Source organism: Hibiscus syriacus, unplaced genomic scaffold, assembly GCF_006381635.1.
Source record: "Hibiscus syriacus cultivar Baekdansim isolate YM2019G1 unplaced genomic scaffold, ASM638163v2 tig00117048_pilon, whole genome shotgun sequence".
Taxonomy (NCBI): Eukaryota; Viridiplantae; Streptophyta; class Magnoliopsida; order Malvales; family Malvaceae; genus Hibiscus; species Hibiscus syriacus.
Genome location: NW_024063538.1, coordinates 10,189,528 through 10,211,533, shown reverse-complemented (window position 1 = coordinate 10,211,533; position 22,006 = coordinate 10,189,528). Strand labels below are relative to the sequence as shown.

General features: G+C 32.1%; 2 protein-coding genes and 1 pseudogene across 2 annotated transcripts; 1 reads left to right on the top strand and 2 right to left on the bottom strand.

The window, feature by feature from the left end:
- Nucleotides 1–472: 472 nt before the first annotated feature.
- On the top strand, nucleotides 473–566 carry LOC120197764 (annotated as a pseudogene).
- Nucleotides 567–4,953: 4,387 nt separating this feature from the next.
- Nucleotides 4,954–5,311, bottom strand: LOC120197650 (auxin-responsive protein SAUR76-like). Its single transcript, XM_039199094.1, has one exon. The coding sequence runs from the start codon at nucleotides 5,293–5,295 to the stop codon at nucleotides 4,954–4,956; it is 342 nt and encodes a 113-aa protein (XP_039055025.1). The 5' UTR covers nucleotides 5,296–5,311.
- Nucleotides 5,312–10,944: 5,633 nt separating this feature from the next.
- On the bottom strand, nucleotides 10,945–12,219 carry LOC120197622 (phosphoinositide phosphatase SAC2-like). Its single transcript, XM_039199085.1, has 5 exons — nucleotides 11,960–12,219; nucleotides 11,553–11,757; nucleotides 11,298–11,463; nucleotides 11,052–11,180; nucleotides 10,945–10,966 (listed from the first exon to the last, which is right to left on the bottom strand). Exons 1-5 carry the CDS (start codon nucleotides 12,068–12,070, stop codon nucleotides 10,945–10,947), a joined length of 633 nt encoding a protein of 210 aa, XP_039055016.1. The 5' UTR covers nucleotides 12,071–12,219.
- Between the last annotated feature and the right edge of the window lie 9,787 nt (nucleotides 12,220–22,006).

Sequence of the window (22,006 nt, the reverse complement as noted above, 5' to 3'; positions counted from 1 at the left end):
ATTTAGTCAGAACGTACCTTTAAGATATTTTTGTCTCTTAAAAAATAAAACATTTTTGTCTCAATAAAGATTATTTATAATAACAGACACATTTCTAGATCAATGCCTCTAAATTCTCATGCATCACGCATTATGTTCATACCTTGCATTTTTTTTCATTTTCCATGTTTTTACATTCACATTAACTAACAGAAAATGTCTCATGAGAAGAGGGAACAAACACCGGGTAAACCTCTATTCTTGTTTGAGAATTCAATGGGGTGTGTTCTAGGTCAACATGATGAATCCGGGAGGAAATAAAGGGTCATTTACTACCAAAGTAAGAAGTTCACGATTGCGAGGTCAGATATCCTCCCATCGAAAAGCCCGATGGCAGATACTGTTATCCGAATTTGACATCGAGTACGTGAGTCAAAAAAGCTATAAAGGGAAGTGCCATATCGGATTTATTGGCAAGCAAACCTGCTGAAAATTAAGAGCCACTAAACTTTGATTTCTCAGACAAAGATTAGCATGACCCTTGCACAAGGATGACACGCACAAATCGAGAAATGGTCCAAATTATTTTGCCACTAGATTGGGGAGTATTCATTTCCTTCTCTTTGTTTTTAAATTCGACATACGTTTTGGGACAAAACGGATTAAGTGAGGGGGAAATATAAGCATGTCGTCAAATATTTCCTTAACTCGTTTGATTTTTTGAAATCGAGTTATTCTGACATTAATGTGTTGGGATCGTTGGTTGCCGGTCTTGAACTTCACCTTATACACTTTCTTCCTTTTGGATTGTGATCATGTTTTGATCGAATTTAATTTGCATGATTGGTGATTGGTATAGGTGCTGAATTTTTGTAGAGTATTGACATTTCATGCTTTTGTCGATAGAGATGAACTTGACTAAATGCATATAAACTTTTTTTGTGAGCTTTGAGCCTAACGAGCATACATTTTCTTTCTTGCTCATTGTTTGACTTGATTATGCTGGACTAATTAGGATATTCTAGAACTTGTAATCACAATGCATATCGAGACAACGTGTTGAACGTAATGTTTTAATGTGATAGGGGCACCTAGAATAAACCCACTTTCCCAAAAAGCCTACTCAATTACATATCCACTAGTGAACCACATTTGAGCCTATTTCCCTTTCTTTGTTTTATACCTCATAATTAAACTCGAAGCCTTTCTTTTTATTTTCCTATTTTTCACACCCTTACTGAAACTTGAGATCTTGTATCACTTTTGTTCCACGAAAAAAATCGTTGTTTAAAAAAAATCGAAAAAAATAAGAAATTGTTCACTATTTCGAACAACAAAAAGAAGAGAGAAAAGAAAAATTGATCGTTTCAATTGTCTTTCATCTATTCTTTTTCCTTGTTTCATTATGCTTCATGTCAATTCGTGGATTGTTCTTAATTATTTCGATCTCTTGTATCGGTATTTTAAACCTTTCTTTTTGGCCTTTTTCCTACCCTAACCTAAGCCCCATTACACCTTGTTTAAAGACCCCTTGATTATTGCATTATGTTCATTTTTCGTAGTAGAGACTTGATTGGATTCCAAGCCTATGGTAATGTTTTGGTTTGTTTCGGCTTGAGCGATTTCATTCACCCCAAACACTTTGAGTGGATATGTGTGAATCTTTGTGAGGTATTGATTCATGTTTCATTGAAATTAGCAATTAATTGGGATGTCTTGATTACTTTAAATTTTTCCTTGTTGTGTCTTTGCTTGATTGTAACTTGAATTCGGCAAATGTCATGGACTTAGTTCGATTGGAAGTTTAAGGAATAAATTGAAATCGAAGATGAAAACTTATGACAAGCATTGAATAAGTGAGGGGAATTTGATAAATGCTTAATTTAGTTAATATTTTGTTTTAAATCACTCCTTAATCATTGGTTTTTGTGGCTTAATTTATTTATTTTCTGTGCAGGATGTCAGATTTTGGAAATTGCACTAAAAGGAAGGCATTTTGTATTTTTTATTATTATTTGGTCACATCTGAAAAACTACCTCACTTGGCTTTCTCACAAAGAGGAGTCACTCGAAGAACATCTCACATGACTTTCCTGTGAAGGGGAGTCCTCCAAAGATAATCTCACCTGGTTCATACCCTCGAAGGGGAACCACCTGAAGAATATATCACATGACTTACCCGTGAAGGGGAGTCATCCAAAGATCATCTCACCTGGTTCAGACCCGCAAAGGGGAACCACCTGAAGAATATACCACATGACTTTCTGGTGAAGGGGAGTCATCCAAAGATTATCTCACCTGGTTCAGACCCGAGAAGGGGAACCACCTGAAGAATATACCACATGAGTTTCTCGTGATGGGGAGTCATCCAAAGATCATCTCACCTGGTTCAAACCCGTGAAGGGGAACCACCTGAAGGATATACCACTTGGCTCTCCCGTGAAGGGGAGTTAACTAAAGAATTATGATTGACTTAGATCCGCGAAGGGGATCCATACTTCACTTAGAGGAACCGTTTACAGCGTAGCTCAAGGCGAGAAGGGTTATCTGTCAACAAAACTTTCGAGTTCGGTTTCATTCAGCTCGAAGGCATATCAACCGCATAGTAGCAACGGGGAAATACTTTCCAGTTAAAGTTTAAACCGAGGTCTTTAAGTCAAGAAGAATACCTAGGTTGGTTGCGATTTAGCAACAATGAACTATCTTCCAGCCGAATTTACAGCATAGCTTAAGGCGATAAGGGTTATCTTCAACAAAACTTTCGAGTTCGATTCCATTCAGCTTGAAGGCATATCAACCACATGGTAGCAATGAGGAACTACTTTTCGGTTGAAGTTTAAACTGAGGTCTTTAAGTCAAGGATAAGACCTAGGTTGGCTGCAATTTAGCAACAAGGAACTATCTCCCAGCTGAATTTACAGCATAGCTCAAGGCGAGAAGGGCTATCTCTCAACAAAACTTTCGAGTTCGATTATATTCAGCTTGAAGGTATATCAACCGTATGGTAGCAACGAGGAACTACTTTTCGGTTAAAGTTTAAACTGAGGTCTTTAAGTCAAGATGAAGACCTAGGTTGGTTGCGATTTAACAACAATGAATTATCTCTTAGCCGAATTTACAGCATAGCTCAAGACGAAAATGGCTATATGTCAATAAAAACCTTCGAGTTCGATTTCATTCAGCTCGAGGGCATATCAACCATATGGTAACATCGAGGAACTACTTTCCGGTTGAATTTTCAAACTGAGGTCTTTAAACCGAGAAGAAGACCAAGGTTGACTACGATTTGGCAACAAGAAGCCACCTTTCGATTCAAATTCCGATTTCATGAAGAAGGATATCATTTCAATACTGACCCTACTTCGCGACGAAGAAGTCATCTGCATCTACCGAACGAAAATTTATGTCCTTTTATCTTTGTCTTATTTTTCGTTACACGAAAATAGACAAAGAGAGGCAGTTGTAGACACCCATTTTCGTCCATGGCTTATTTAGTATATATATTAATATTATATTTTATCTTTGTATTTTAGTTTAAATAGATTTAGTATTTCAATTAGGATTTTATTTTAAATATTATTTTATTTTATCTTTTTTTAGGTATTTTAGTTTAAATAGTTTTAAGTGTTTTAATTAGGATAAAAGATATTATTTTAGGAATTTTCTTTAGCTTGTTTTTAGGAATTTGAAGGCTAGAATACCCTCTCAGGGTAAGCCTAAGAAAACACATCTGAGAATAAAATCTTCTTTTTCTCTCTAGTTTTCTCTATTTTCGCATACTCCTTTATTTTCTTTTAATTTTCGTTTTCAACAAATGCTAAGTATGACTTTGGTCATGCTTAGCTAATTTTCTTTTAAGCCGAGGGCTAAAGCGAAGACTCAATTCCAAACGTGAGAATTGTAAGAAGGATTGACTTATTCAAGCATGTTCGACTTTCTTAGAACACACTTAGCAAAATTGTTTGCTAAAAGGAAACTTAGATCGGAACCAGTTATTGTTAAAACAACATAATCCGAGTCGACAATGAAGAATTGTCCTTGTAAGCCGATGTGAATTTTGAAGTAAAAATCTGTTTCAATGATTCGAGGAATTTGAAGCAAAGCTGAAGCCTAAGACTGTTTTCACTATGAGTTTCTCTATATCTCAATCTCTTTAGATTATTTATTTAATTATTTTATTTTATTTAATTCTTATCTTTTATTTTAAAGAAAACTTTTAAAAACTCTCTTTTTAACTTAACTAATATTATTTCTTATTTTATTATATTTCCCTTATATTTTATTTAAAATTTAACACTTTTTTATTTTGTTTTGTTTTATTTTTATTTTTCCACTTCTTTTTTATTTTATTTTGTTTTGTTTTTTTATTTTTTATTTTAATATTTTTTATATTTTATTTTTTTTATGAATTTTAATATTTTTCATTTATTTTCATTTATTTATTTTAATATTTTTTAAAATTTAATATTTCCTTCTTTGATTTATTTTTTAAAAATTTAATTTTTATTTGATATTTATTTTATTTTATAATATAACGTTTTTAACTTTTTAGAAGTAATTTCAATCGATCAAAGGTAATTAATTCAAATTTAATCTTTAAATTTTAATTTTCGCCATTAAGACAACCAACAAATTAAAATGGTACCGAAATGGCAGTTTAAGGGTGATAATCCTTTCTTGACTGTAATCAACTCCCGAATCCGATATATTTCTGGTAAAACGCAGATCATGTAAGATGGTGTCCAATCAACCTAAATATTTTTAACTGATCGGTGGTAACTCTAACGTGTTTTTTAATTCGAAGTCCAATTCCGGGCTCACCCGAAAGACGATCGCGACAACAATGAACAGCAATGACAAAGACAAATTAGCCGGAATTCTTCACCGTCGAAATCCACTCTCCCCCCTGATCTTCCCCCAAATTCTCATCACTGAATTTTGAAAAAAGAGGAAGAAATTCAACAGGCATAAAAGTCAACAAGCTCCTCTAAAGACTCTACCGTTCTCGAGCATCCAAAGCAAGTGTTCGAACAAGACGACCTCGCACGACACGTTGGTGACGGCGTCGTTTTGCTCTCCCGACTGTTCTGCTAGTTCTCGGAACAGCGCGCTCTCGATAATGTCGGAACTAACAAGGTACCGCCGCCGTGAATTCCCGACGTAGACAGGATGGAGCTTAGCCGACGATTCATCGTCAGCTTTGGAAGCCACCACGACAGAGCTGGATGACTTCGGCCGATTTTGTTTGTTGTTGAACGAATTTAGCTTCTTTAAAACTGACTTCAGCTTTGTAAGCGTGATGCTGCCTCTAGCCATTGCTTCTGTTTTTTTTTTTTAGATTTCAACGAATGATTTGATATTAGAAAAAGGGACGAAGGTTTATTTATAATGGGGGTGGCGAAGGGCGAAATTGTAAATTCCATTTCAAAATCAGTTACATGAGTCCGGCTACGTTGTGAAGATTTTGGGAGAAATTATTAGATGGTATCAGTTCACCGCGTGATCTGTGATTTTAATTAATAATGTTTGTTTATATCATTTTTTTCTAAAGTTAATCTTTATCTTTTTTTTACATAAAAATAAAAAGTGAGCGGTTATTTGAAAGTCATTTTAAAATTTGTGGTTGTCATTCATTGGGACTATAGAAGACGTAGTGAGCCGAATCCATAAAATAATTTTTAAATTTTGGGGGATTTTTACAAGGGTAAACTACATAAATGACCACCTAATTATGGGGTTTAGTCTCAAAATGACCATCATTTTCAATTTGCATCAATATGACCACTCAACTATTTAAATAGCTTCAATATAGCTTCACGCCGTTAACATTTAAAGGAAATGTTTATGGGATAGTTAACAAAATTGGATCCTTGTAAAGTTACGTATTCGTTGCGCTGACACTCTGCTTTGTTTTCTTCCATATTGGTCACTATTTGTATATGATTTGTTTCATTAGATTTTCATTTAATGTAATTTGATCCTAATTTTGTTTTTAATTTGTCTAATGCCATAATTTGAGCAATATATTTAAAATCTTGTATTCTAGTCATGTATTAAATTTATAGATTGAATCTCTTAGATTTTAGAACTAATCACTGAGTTAATTCTCACACTTGTTATCAAGATAATACATATGTTATATAACTTGTTCAAGTTTAGGCATAAAAATAAAACTAAAATAATTTAATTCCATTTGAACCCAATATCAATTAGTAACCAAGCAAAGCTTTTACCAATAGACTAAATCTAATATTTAAGTATTAATTAAAATATTTTTATATATTATATATTATAGTTAATTAGGGATGGGTATGGGTCGGGTTGGGTTTTTGGTCCACCCGACCCGACCAAAACAAGATTTCACCCGACCCGATATATAACTTAAAAACCCGACCCGACCCAACCCGAAATAATAAAAATATTATTTTTATTTAATAAAAATAGTGACTTAATTGAAAAAAATAATATATAGAGGGGTATTATTGTAATTATTCCTAAATATATAAGGTAAAATTATTTATTTTGGTCGGGTCGGATCGGATATTTTTCACCCTAAACCCGAACCCGACCCGACCCGAACATCACAATTAAAAAACCCTACCCGACCTGACCCAAATCTAAAATTTAAAAAAAGGGGTCGGGTCGGACCCATCCCTATAGCTAATGATAGAAATATGTAATACCCAAAGATGTTCGAAGATCAATCTATAGTGGTTCATGTGTTAATTCAAGTGGCTTTGGTGGCGTGAGTGGGAAACAATTCAGGGGCCTTAAGAATTTTTGAACATTTTCACTTTTGTCCCACGTGTTTTAACCTTTTTCATTTGAACCAAATAAAATACCCTTTTAAAGACCTTTACCCATTACATTAAACCCTTACAACTCACCCAATGACCCGTTTCTTTCACTTAGCCCAAATTAAACCCATTACATTACCCAAATCCTTGAACCATTTACATAACCCATTTCCTTAATTACATTAACCCACTACCCATTACACAAATAACTAAGCCCAACAACCCATTGCATTGTAATGTGGCTAAACCAGAAACCCTAGCCAGTAGCTGCCAGTTGCTACCCGAGCCCTCCATGCCAGCTGTAGGGGTGTTCATTCGGTTAAAATCGAATCGAACCAATTTTTTTTATAAAAGTATTAATCGAACTGAATAAATTTCGATTAATTAGGTTAATTTTTGAATTAACCGAATTTTTTTAGAATTTAATATTTTTTAATTAAAAAAACAGTTTAGCCAGAAATCAAGGCAATGCTGCCTCACCCATGCTCCACTACACCATACTCCACCTGCCATCTCACGCCCATACCTTACACAAAAAGACAGAAAAAAATTATAACCGAGGAAATTGCAACGGATTTAAGACTAGTACCATGAGTCTTGGTGCAGATGTTATTGTATTTTCTCAGTGTTGTGGAAAAGAGGTAAAGCGGTTAGTCTTTGTTAATATTTCTAGGCCAGTATAATATTTGTTAATTCATTTTTATGGGTTTCGTGTATATTTTTAGGAAGTGGGGGGCAATGTCCCTTGGATATTCTGCAAAAATCAAAGTAGCAGACATCATTGGATAATGTATTTATGAATATCTATTATCTAGAAAAGGAAGTGAGAGGCAGCAGGGTGAAAAAATATTAAAAAAATATTTAATTCGGTTAATTAATTGATTTCAAACCGAATTAATCGTTAATCGAATATCTAAAAAATTATTAACCGTTAACCGACCGAACTAATTCGGTAACCGACCGAATTAACCAAACTGATTCGATTCGATCAATTAACCGAATTAATTCGAAAATTTGAACACCCCTAACCAGGTGCATGATCTAATAATCACTACTGTTAACAGTGAATCATCCGATGGTCTACCTTCGTTCATAGCTTCTCGTGTGTGAGCCACCACACGTACCATCAGTCCCAGTCCACGTGAAGGATTCACAGCAGAGCCCCACGGTGGTCCCCTCTATGATAACAGAATGGTAGAGCCCAACAACTGACCTCCAAAACGGCCATCAGCAGGATTACATGCAAGCAAAAGAGACAAAATTGTAAACGATTTTGTAATTTTCATTTTTTTCTTAACAATTTGTAAAAGGGGTTATATAAACCCCATTAAACAATGTAAAGGATGACCTTTTTTTTAACCATTCGAAAGCAATAGTGTAAATTCTCCCCCTCCCCATTCGAAAAACCAGAGAATTTTATAAGGAGTCTTCCCCATTTTTTGATGTAATGTAATACAAGTATATTTTCTCCTCTGTTCTTACAGAAAGCAATACAACAAACGAAAAACCCTTTTTTTTGCTTTTTTAAAGTATTTTCTATATCTATTTTGAATAACAAACAGTGGTCATTTTTGTATTCCTTTTTTTCATTTCTTCAAAACAAAAAAAAACATAGAAGACAAAGGGGTTTCCTGTCGGTTCACTTGGGTTGTGCGAGCGTCTAACTGTGTGTGAGGTTTTCGAAGACTCACTGGCGATCAGAGCCTCCTTTGGCTAATCTAAACGGCCAGAAGACATGGCGTGTCCCCAGGAGTAACATTCCTCAAAAGTAGTTTGATCCAACGACTGACGGAGGATATTGGTGAGGCAGAGTTGAAAGGTTCTCGACCTTTTTTTAGATCTTGAAGCATTTTCCGGTGAAACTAAAGGTGGATCTGTGTTCCCGTTGCCGAGACGAGCTCATCGATGTATTTTGGGCTTCAACGGCCACTGGAGACGGCAGTCCAACCTCCTCCGTGTTTTACATTTTGGTCACTAAATCCATGATTTTTAAGTTTACTTTAATTTGGTGCTTTATTTTCATCTATCTTTAATCTGGTCATTACATTTTATTCTGATTTAATCCCTGGATATTAGTTTGTTGTATTTTGATCCTTGATTGATTTTATCATTAGTAAATCTTAATTTGAGGTATTAAATTTCTAGCATGTGAATTGTATTATTTGATAAATTATTAATTTTTTCATATCTAGATTTATTTATTTATTAAACGTATGCTTTTTTATTATTAATTTTGTTACTTTTAATTTACTTTCCTTTAAGCTTTGTTTTAGTAAAGTTTTAGGTTTAATTCTTTAGTTTCATTCTCCTTTAGTTTAGACTTTAGATTTAGTTCTTCTTTTAGATCTAGTCCCTAGTTAGAAAACATATATTTTAGATTTCAAAATTTAGCCCTTAGACTTTTAATTAGGTTTTCTTTTAACATAATTAATTAGGTTTTTTTAATTAGAGCCTTAATTCAGATTTAGTCCCTTGACTTTAGATTGTTCACATTTTAGTCCTTAAACTTTTAATTAGAACTTCCAAATTGGCATAATTGAATTAGGTTAACAATTAGAGCCTTGATATTAGGTTTAATTTCATATTAGTCTTTTAATTAGTGTGATTCGATTTGGGTTTTCACATGAAAATGCTCAATTGCTCAAATTGATTATCCAATTCAATAATTTGATAAAAAAATAACTTAATTTGGTGGTTAAATAAATAAAATCAATCTTCATTGATTGTTCCCTTGTAGAATATGATCAGCCTTCAAAAGATGATAAAGGTCTTGAATGCTAAGTTTTTAATACTGGTTATTGCATGTCCCCTTGCTTGAACATGAATGGACTCTTCCTTGAATACCTTGAATTGGTGAATTAAAATGGCCATCAATTTCTTGTCTCTTGGTAGAAGATGAAAGGACTCTTCCTTGGCTCAAACTCATCCATCTTCAGTAAATCGATCATATCTCAAGCTCCCGATATCAGATTGACGTCTGTATCACATCCAGAATTAGAAGACATTATGACTGATATTCTTGCATTTGTTGAAACCGTTCAACTTCTCTCATGCACCTAGACATAAAGGTGAACTTTATTCAATATTTAATTGAAAACATGCATGAAACAATTAAGAGTTAGTTTAATAAATGAACTAGTTTGATGAATGAACTAGTATAATTAATGAAATAACTTTATTCAATGAACTAGATGAATGAATGAAGTAGCTTACTAAATGATCTAAATATGCATGAATGAACTACTTCCCTAAATGAACTAGATGATTTAAATGCAATGAATGTTTAAATGAACAACACACTTATTAAATGCAATGAATGTCATGCAACTAATAAAACTCATGCAATGAATGATATCATATGATAAGCATATCCTAAGAGGTAAATACAAACATATGATAAAATATAGTGCATAAATGAGCAGGTATAGGATGAAGTAAGGTAGAACTCCCTTTGAATCAGCCTTGGTGAACTTCAATGATTTAATCAGATCAAGACGAAAGTTAGGGCTGATTGGGATCACATCATTCCCTCCCTCTTTAATGTGATTTGTCCCCAAATCGACACTTGCTACAAAAGGAAACAATCTCGACTTTCTTTTAGCTGGGAACTTCTTCATTCTTGTTTTGCACAAACACCATTCTTTGGAATTAAGTTTTGCTTACTTGTGCACTTCATTTCCATGTTGTTCATCCGACTAGGTATATGTTCTTGGCACTCATTTGTGTTCCTTTGAATCATCATGAGGGTGGGTGGAGAGTCTTGACCTTTGAACTCCTTCAAGTAGGAAGGTTACACCATCTCCTTTAATCTTTGTGCCCTTTCATATGATGGCTCTTGAGTAGGTGGATAGCGTTTTCTTCAAATCACCTATTTGCAAAATGGAGAGTGGCAATTTCATCTCAAGATTGCAAAGAAACTTATCCTTGCAACTCAATACATCAATTTCTTGTTTTTGAATCATCCCTCTGAAAAGTAAATCAAATTTAGAAGTAAATAATTCAATAACAAAAGAAAAGGAAAAATCAAACCATGGAGGATGTTTGATGATCTTATTAGGCACCGGTTCCTTGGTGATAGAAAACTTCATTGGATCCTCCTTTGAAACATGATTAAAGCATGGACGATGTTCGATCATCTTTAGGATTGGCAATGTGTTTGAAATGTCTCTTAAAGTGCTTTTCTCGTCATCCTGCAACAATGAAAATTCAAGAATAGAAGAAGAATGGTTAAGGTTGTTAGTGCAAAATGAAATTTGACTCTCATTCTAAACAAACATGCTCTCATAAAGAACTTGGCCTCGTTCATTATTACACAAGTTCTTTTGAAGACTATGCATAACATGGTATGAATAGCTGAAGAAGAAGTCCTTTGTAAGATCCACCATGCCTAGGAGCTTCTTGTACCTAAAGGAAAAATGAAACAATCTACTTTTCACACAACACAACAAAACATATTTCTGCAAAACATTAATGACATCCTAGCAGTAGATAAAGAAGTTAGCACACAAAATAGAAGAAGACCTATTTTCATTCCTAACGTCCGAAATGCCTGGGTTGACAGTTGAATTCGGGAGGAGAATTATCTCACTTTTCGAAACTGCATATACATTGTGACCGCAAATTGCACCAATTCGTTTTCGTTTTGTAATAAGCAGCATATAGTAAGGCCCCAAAAATTTAATAAACCCTAAAACATGAAAAACAAATAGGCACAGGATAGGAATTTACATAGCAATAATAGTCCCCTAAAGTCAGTACACATTTCAAAATCCCTACCAACAATGCCGTAACAAGCCGTAACAAACTTCAATCCGCCAGTGGGTTTATTTCCTTCGTGTATTCGCCTCAACAACTCCGAGCATTGAAACTCCGTGTAATTGGTAGAATCCTCACGAATATTCAAATCAAGAGGATCAAGCCTATCAATCTTTAATACTCTCCAATAAGTTTTACTCTTATTCCTTCCAATCATATAAAAGTTCTGGACACAAACATTACAATGCAAACAATCAAAATAAAAATATAGCAACGTAATTTAATAATTCAAAGCTTAAATGAATGTTAGTTTAACTAAAACCACACATCGAAGCTAAATTACTAACAATAAAAGTTAAACAGATCATAAATGCACCAAATCTTAATACAATGAAAGACATAAATAAACGAAGAAGAAAAAAAATTACCGATCGAGTTTCGTAGAGTCTGAATTTCTGCATACAGGTAGAAGTCTGAGATTGCGAGGAGCAGCCATTATTGTCAATAATATCATAATTTTCTGCCGCGGAAGATTCCATGATAAAGCTTCTTTTTTCTACGAATTTCAAAATTCTAGCTTCGGATCTCCTACCTGAGCCTTGAGCTCAGGGAATTTAACAGAAGAACATGCACGAAGGCCAAAACCGTGCCTAATTTTGATTTTTAGTTTCCGTTTACAGAAAAAAAAAATCCTTTTAACTAAATCCGTACAATACCTCATTCTTGCGCCAAATCATTGCTCCGTGGAGTTTTGCCGCTCCAAACGCAACAACAATATGAAACTCAAACAAAACCTGGCTATAATAAACCTTTGACCTCTCCTGCTCAGACTACTTCCTCATTAAAGACTCGGACATAGTAAACACGAACGCCGGTAAATTTCTCCGAAATTCGTCAAAATTATATGGATCTTCTTCTCCGATAGTAAAATCTTTGCGGATGAAAATGGAAGAATATATATATATATATATATATATATATATATATATATATAAACAGATTTTCGCAGATTCCAGAAAATTAGAAAGGAAAAGGTAAGCGGGTAAGGCTAATATTAGCTATGAAATTACAATTGTTGTTTGTCGTTGGTGAAAATGTGAAATGGTTTGATTGATGATGTCAGGTAATCGGACATGTTTCAGTCGGATCTTGGCAGGTCGGATAAAATCGGGTACATGTCAACTCAGGTTGATTTGACACCAGATCCAGATCGGGTTCAGGTCAGGTCATTTTCAGTTCGGATCGATGTCAGGTCAGGTCATTTTCAGTTCGGATCGATGTCAGTTCAGGTCAAAACAGTTCAGATCCGAAGCAGATAAAGAACAGGTTAATTCAGGTTCGGGTGTACTTCAGTCAGTCGGATCTCGTTCAAATCGAGTCACATCATTGACAGATAAAATTCAGGTCGGATGTTTACCGAATATGAATTGAGTTCAGGTCGGGTCGTTTCTATTTTTGGATTAATTATTTTGTTATATTTCGTGATTGTTGAATTGCAAGTTGTAATTGTATATGATTTCGAGAAAATTAAGGCAAAAATAAATATTCATGGATCAATTTTGTAAAAAATATAAATTTAAGGACAAATGAAATTTAAAATTACAATAAATTTTAAAATATAAATTAAAAACACACATAGGTAAGGGACTAAATCGAAATAAAATGAAGAAATAAAATGTGAGGTTTAAATTAATATAAAAAATGACAAAATTAACATTTAAAAAGTTATGGGCTAGTTACAAATATATAAATAACAACTAACAATGGGGCAAATAAAGATGCAAATATAAATTTAAGGACTAAATTGAATACATATAAAAGTGAAAGACTTAAAATTGAAATAAATTAAAAACACAAAAGGATTAAATTGAAATAAATGTAAAATGTGAATAAAAAATGAAAATATAAATTCATTTATTTAAAAAAATTGAAAAATAATATATATATATATATATATATATAATATAACACAACAACAACAAAACCCTATTCCCATATGCAATGGGGTAAGTAGGAGGTAGGGTAGTAGGCTGCCCCCAACACCAGGTTGAGAGGAGCTTCCGTGGAAGACCTCTGGCAGTCAGAAAATTAAAAATAAAGATAAAATACAATGCATGTATAAATAAATAAATACATAGTTGAACAGTCTTCATATACGCGTATATAATGGGAAGTAATCCCTGCAAATAAATCTCTACGTAAAAATCTCTGTATATAGACAGAAACGTAAATCCCGACTAAATTTAAAAAGAGGAAACATGAAGAGAATGATACACAGTAGTCAACGATAACAAGGTATGAGAAGGAATAAAGTCAAATGGGTTAAAACCTAAAGTAAGGCTACACTACTCTGCTACCCTAGTTCTAAGCCTTCATAAATTCCAATGACAAGAACGTATTAAAAGTAGAAGTCATGGAAATTACTACAAAGGCATTAAAAAGAAGACAGAGATGCTACACCCTATGGCTGTGACCCACACTACTCGACTACCCTGATCTTAAGTCTTCATACTTTCCTGTAAGAGGTCATGTCCTCGGTAATGGTTAGATCTTTCAAATCAGATCTCAAGCAGTCTAACCACTTCCTCCTTGGTCGTCCTCTCCTTCTAGCATCATCGGCTATAATCGACTCTACCCTCTTGACCGCATCAAACGGTTGTCGCCTAAGGACATGCCCAAACCACCGTAGTATTCCCTCCCTTAATTTTTCGGATACAAGCACCACCCCCAAAGACATTCTAATTGCAGAGTTTGGTGTCTATAAACTATATAATTATTATAAGCTATATATATAAATTATGTTTATATGAACTATATATATAAATTATATATGTAAAATATATATGTATAAATTATAAAAAGTATATAGTTTATAAACTAATTTATATAATATATATATATATATATTATATATATATATATATTATTCAAAGTGAGTGGTGGGAGAAAACTTTTTAAAAGAAAGATTTTTTTTTTGTGTGAAAAAAATTGTTTTTATTTGGGAATTTAGAGGGAAATTGAGAAATTTCGAGAATATAGGGAAATTAAGAATTTAGAGAGAATAGAAAAATTTGGGAAGTTGGAGCCAATGATAGTGTCCAACAAGATATTTTGGGTTAATTAGGCTCATGCTCCTCCAATAATAATCATTTTTCTACTTGTTTTTGATTTTTTATTTCTTTCATTTTAGTCATGGTTTAATTGTAAATATATTCTTGAATTTTCAATTCGATGTAATTTAATCATATATACATTCTAATTACTTTTAATTTTCTATATATATATATGTATGTATGTATATAAACTATATATGTATAACTATAGTTTATAATTATAATTTATATTAATAGTATATATAATATGTATAAATATAAGTAATCTATAGATTATATATATATTATAGAAACACTATGCATAAACTATATAAAATAATAAAGTATATAGTTTATTAAAAAAAACCTAAACCCTAAACTCTAAACAATAAAATCCTAAACTTTAAACCATACACACTAAACACTAAACCATAAACCCTAATATAAATGGACTAACACTAATGCATATATATTTGTAATAAAAGAGTGGGATTATGTATTAGGCCTATATAAACTAACGTAAATGGACAAGCACTAATGCAAATGGACTTATTTTTGGGTTTTATTATTACTTATTCATAGCAACAAAATAAATGGGCTATTAATGTGAATTAACCTAACATGCAACTAAATACTAATTATGCAAATGAAATTAATGACATGTACTACTATTTATGAACCATATATATGCAATGTGACATACTAATTATTTAACACATAATTAATCATGTTTTATATTTTATATTTAAATAATTTTAATTTATTAAATAATTTTATATAATATGTATGCATAAACCATGTATATATATATATATATATATATAAACCAGCTAGATCAAAATGATGCAGTTTTGATGAGTTGTCTATGTCAACAACTGTTAGCCATGTCAGTAGCTATTAGTCATGTTATTGTGTCGTTAATGATTCAGTGATATAATTGAAACAAAAAAATCAAAGTTCAATGTTATAATTGGTAAAATTAAAAGTTCTGTAGTATAAAAGATACAACGTCTAAAGTTTGGTGTCATATAATGTAGTTTACCCAAAAATGAAAAACGAATAAAACGTGGACCCCATGCGACGGCAGTAACTCAAGCATGAAAAATGCACTTAAGTGGGAAAAAAGCAAAATTAATTGGGGAAAAAGTAAAACCATTCAAAACGCTCCAATTCTTGTTCATTTCGGCGCGTAAATTTCAAATTTCCCAAACCAAATTCGAATCACAAGAAAAACCCGATCAAAAAACAAATCCAAACTCTCAAATTTAAATCTACTTGTAGTAATAAAATAATAAATGATTAGTTTAAATCATAAACCTTAAAACCGATCAAAAACTAATTATTTAACACTTAATTAATCATATTTTATATAATTTACATTTAAATAATTTTATTAATTTTATTAAATAATTTTATATAATATGTATGTATAAACCATGTATAGTATATATATATATATAACCTATATATATAAACTATATAAGTAATTTACTTTATATAGTTTATAGAAACACTATGCATAAATTATATAAAGTAATAAAGTATATTAATTATAGAAATCCTAAACTCTAAACCCCAATTATAAATTCTAAACCCTAAACTTTAAACCATAAATACTAAACCCTAAACCCTAATATAAATAGCCTAACACTAATGCATATATATATTTGTAATAAAAGAGTGGGCTTATGTATTGGACCTATGTAAACTAATGTATTGCTAAAAATATTTATATTAATAATGTAAAACGTTAATATATATTACATAATAAATACTTTCATTATTAATATTATTTTTTTCTTTATATAAATTAAACTATATTAAATTTCCTTTGCATTATTAATCATGTTTTATCTATTATACATTTAAATAATTTTATATAACAGGTCTATTTATTAATTTAATTATCATAAAAAATATTTTATTATAACATTTAAAAAATAATTATATTAATTTTTTAATTACATCATAAACTAAAAAACTCATAATTTTATTAAAATCTTATTTATTATAACATTTAAAAAGTAATTATATTAATTTTTTAATTATATCATAAACTAAAAAACTCATAATTTTATTAAAATCTTATAATTTCGTCCATGATAATATATAAGTCAGGTAAATATTATATAAGGTTAAAAATGGGTCATGTTAAAAACATGTCAGGTTGAAAACAGGTTAGGTTGAAAACAGGTCGGGTAATACCAGTTATTTACCAGGTCAATCTCGGTTTCGGGTTCATATCAGTCGGATACAGGTCGGGTTTGGATCCATAATTTCCAGGTCCAACTCGGATTCAGGTAAACACAAGTTCAATCAGTTTTGCAGGTAGGGTCAACTTTTTACGCCCCTAGATGTTTGGGTTGATGATATGAAAATAAATATAAAAATATTATATTGTTTATTTATTTATTTTTCTTCAGATCCAAAGTATTACAAAGTTAAATGCCACGTAATGAGATTTCAATTATTTAACTTATGTTATACGCTTATTTTATTTTTACTTTAAAGACAGTTGAAGTCTTTGATTTTTTTATTTAACTTTTTATTTAATTAAAAATTTAAATTAAAATATTGATCAATGGAGTAAATTGTCAAGATTGATCAAATGAGTAAATTGTTGCGTTTGAGAGCATACGAGTACAGTACAATCAGATAAAAAAAATTCAAGGTTTAATTATTTTTTCAAAAGTTCAAGAACTTTTAGTCTTTATTTTTAAATTTTAATTATTATATATGTTGGATGATTACAAGATAATATATGTTTGAAATCTTTTTTAGCTTTTAATGGAGGATAGCGTTCGATCGAGTTAAGTAAAAAATATTGAGTTATTCGAATTAATGAGTTCTATTTTATAATCAACTCGAATTAAAAAAAATTGAGTTGAGTCGAGTCAAGTTATTTGAATTTTTGTTTAAATTTAATTATAAATATTTGTAATATTATTATATTATTTAATTTCAATTTAAACGGTTTTCTATAACTATATACAATACATATATATTTTTCATATATGTTTTTGAGAGGGGAAGATAATGTTATTATTATCCGTAAAACTACACAACACGAGTATGATATCATGAATCATTGAACTTAAAATTGGTATCGATAGCTAAAGGGGATATCGGTACCATAGCATAGAAATATCGGTACTAGGATAGTAGTATCGATACTATGAAGCCAGAAATGTTAAAAATAGACTGATATTGGTGTAAAAAGTCAATGATATGTTCTTTTGAGTATGATTTAAGTATAATGATTAGGAAATATATTAACATTCAGTATGATACATGTTTTAATGGATGCTTGAGTAGATTAGAACCAAACTTCTGAGACAAGCAAAATTAAGGGTAAAGGCAAAGTACCAGAGTAGTTAGCCTTACGTTTTGGATACTTAGTGAGGAAATCCAGGTGAGTGCATTTAATTATGTACGTATATATTATAATAGTCATAATGGTATGATTTATTGATGTATGTATGGTGATTACCAAATGGCACTAAGTGTGTTAAAATGATCAGGAAAAGATACTAAGTGTATGAATTTCCAGATAGAGCACTTTGCGTGCTAAAATGGTAAGGAAATCATACTAGGTGTATGAATTTCCAGATAGTGCACTTCGTGTGCTAAAATGATAAGGAAATCATACTAAGTGTATGAATTTCCAGATAGGGCACTTTGTGTGCTAAAATGATAAGGAAATCATACTAAGTGTATGAATTTTCAGATAGGGCACTTTGTGTGCTAAAATGATAAGGAAATCATACTAAGTGTATGAATTTCTAGATAGGGCACTTCGTGTGCTAAAATAATAAGGAAATCATACTAAGTGTATGAATTTCTAGATAGGGCACTTTGTGTGCTAAAATGATAAGGAAATCATACTAAATGTATTAATTTCCAGATAGGGCACTTTGTGTGCTAACAGGAGAAGGAATTCATAGTAAGTGTATGAATTTCCAGATAGGGCACTTTGTGTGTTAAAATGATAAGAAAATTCATCCTAAGTGTATGAATTTTTGTATGAGAAATATATATGTATAAACTTAAGAAATTCTTGATAAAGAAGTGGATTTTTATATTGATAATGGGTATTTAAACCACATAGATTTTAGTGATGATTGATAAATGACAATATTAGTACTATCGATGTAAACCATAGAGTGTTTATTGAATTGAAAGAATCTCTAGATGAACTACATTATAGGCACTACGTGTGCATCTTAATAAATGAATGGAAATAAGAAATTGGTAAATTATCATGTGAGCACTAAGGGTATAAATGTATAAGGGTTAAAATAAATTAAAAGAGAGTTAATTGATACTAAAAGTAAGTATTAGAGTAGAAACTATTCCAAATAAAAAAATAATAGCCTAATTAAACACTGTTGAGTAAAAGAATAATAGATTAGCTGTGTATTTAACATAAAAGGGGCAAATATGCAAGTTAAATGAAAAGCTGAATCCTTTGAGGTAGAATAATAAAGGAATTATAATGTAAATTTATATAAATGGTATATAAGTGATATGAAAGGATGATATATATATATTTATATATATAATGTACAACAATGCATAATTAGTATAAAGAGATGTTATAAAAGAAAACGTAAACAGAGTATAATGGGCATGGAAGGATGCCCAAATGAAAATACAAAAAGGTGTATTGGCAGTATTTAAGGTGCTGTCATAATAAGTATAAAAGATACATGATCAATTAGCACCTTGGTGCAATGCATGTATAGTACTTCCGCATTTAATGTACTCGGGGCAAATAAAGAATAAAGGGGGAAAATATACAAAAGGATAAGTATGATGAACATAATAGGAATAATTTCCATGATGGTATGCAAGAATTATGGTTTAACTGAGAAGAACTTAACTGGTCCTTATGAATAATGAAATTAAATTATTACTCAGTATTTATAAGATATTGTCATATAATTGCAATGTTATTTTCAGTTTTATGTATCACTATGTAAATACTTAACGTGTGTTTATTTCACGCGTAGGTAATGACAAAGATTTGTGCGTAAGGAGTGTAGCAATAGTAGCAGCTTTCATCAATCAAAGGTTGACTCATCAGTAATATTATGACAATCTTATTCAATTTAAGAATTTAGTTGGCATGTAATCAAACTATAGTAAATATTTTGTGAATGTAATTAAGTGATAGTTTTAGTATGTTGCTTTCAGAAATATCATACTTTGTAGTTGATCGAATTGAAACAAATTTTTACGAATTTTTAAATGACAAACATTTTTATAGAATAATGTGATCTTTGTATCTCGTGTACGGAAAGATATATGGGTATTACAGTGTAAGTGTGAGATCATCTCACATAAATGAGATTCAACCTTTTAAAAAGAAAAGGGATAAATCATTCCCTTGGTCCTTCAAGCTTTGGTCACAATTTAAAAATACCCTTTTTATCATCCATTAGGCCTAAACAGGCCCAATCCAACACCCAATTGAACTAAGTTTCTCCACAAAGCTAATGAGAAATCCTAAACACTCTCGGTTTAACTTGAACCTACTAACTCGAGATTTGGGGCGTTACACATATTGTTGATTAAATTTACAGCTTAAAGACTATCAGACTCAATTAACATCTTACAATGGCAATCCTCCCTTGAAGATACTATAATCTTGCATGTTTCCATTATAGAAACAAGTTTCGTACTGTTGGATCGGAGACACCTATGAATTTTGAGAATCTAATAAGGCTTACGCCATTGTGACCTCGGAGAACTCTGCCAATTCCAGCCATACCGAAGATACCTTACACGGCAGCGTCAGTGTTGAATTTCCATTTTCCAGGCGAAGGTGCTACTCAAAAGCCGAAAATAGATCTGTGGAATTTAATGTGATGAATAGATGAAGTCGAAGGACACTTGAAAAACTCATTAATAGACAGGATCGAATATGGCCACTTACTCTTTGCCCATGAGCATATCCAAAGCAAGGTTATATAAAATAATGTGAAGTTTATCACACAGTTTATTGTTGAATAGCACCTCATTTCTGGCCAGTCAAATAGACCACAGAATGGAAAATAATGCAACAAGCCATATTGGTTTGCAAGACGATTTAATTGGTAGATGCTCTCGTATGATTGAATTTTTTTTTCCAACGACTTGGGAACCACACTACAAACTTCCCGGAGACTACCCAAGCATACCACACTCTCCAAGAGATTTCACAGTAACAAAATAGGTGATTAACAGTTTCCACCTCTTTGTAACACAACACACAGCAATCCAAAACTAGACCACCCACTGCATGCTTCAGCAATTCAGTCCGAACAGTAACTCTACCTTAGACAGCTCTCCACATGAATACCTCTATCTTTGGGGGGCATACCCGACCACACCAATTTTCATAATCTGTCCTCAATGGCACTACCAAAAGATGTAAATTTACAATAAGATTTGGAAAAATAATAGCTTGTCGAGTCCCCAATCCACCTCAAGCAATCCCTGCACAAAGAATTTGAAGATGCACAATTTATAGCTTGTCGACTCTCCCTTGGTCAGAATGACTGCCAGCTGTATAGGTGAGGTGGGGGATACAAAATCTAGAAAGTCCCTGAAAAAGAAGTCAAAACGAAAAGTGAGTTTCAGGGGGGTCCTAGTTCACGCCCTGGGAAAAAAGGCACAAAGAAGGGAAAGGAAGGGTTAAGCTCCAACATCCAGGAGGAAGAAGATGATGGTCAGATAAAACAATTGAAAACAGTTAACAAAGTAATAGCCATGTTTGAATTTGGGAAGGCCTTTGGTATTGAATTCAATGCCCCAGCAAAAGTCTTCATTAGTAGAATCGAAGCCCTTGAGGAGGATAATGGTCGATGATCTGAAGTCCTCGTTTAAGTCGTCCTCTATGTGAGTAAAATTTTCTTTGATGGTTTTAACTATTATTTCCTGGAATGTTAGAGGGTTGGGAAAAGCTGAGAAAGTGAGGGCTGTTGGTAAAACAATTCTAGCATCTAGAGCGAGAATAATCTTCATCCAAGAATCTTAACTGTTATCATCAAAGCCGAGTATTCTGAAGCGGCTAAAGGGTATAAATTGTGATGAATCTGCATTTGTCCCATCAGAAGGAGCGTCCGGTGGTTTAATAGACTTATGGGATTCAACCATGTTTGTTGTGGAAAAGAAATTACTGGATAGAAGATTTGTGGTTCTGACTGGGTTCCTACCTCAGTTCAAATTAAAAGTGGCTTTGATGAATATTTATGCCCCAAACAATTTTAATGAACGAAAAGTGTTCTTTTATGAGATTAGTGTAGTTATTGAAACATCGAGTTTACCTGTGAAATTAGGGGGAGATTTTAATACTTTCAAAGAAGCCAATGAGAAAAATGGAGAAGCTTTGTGTACCCA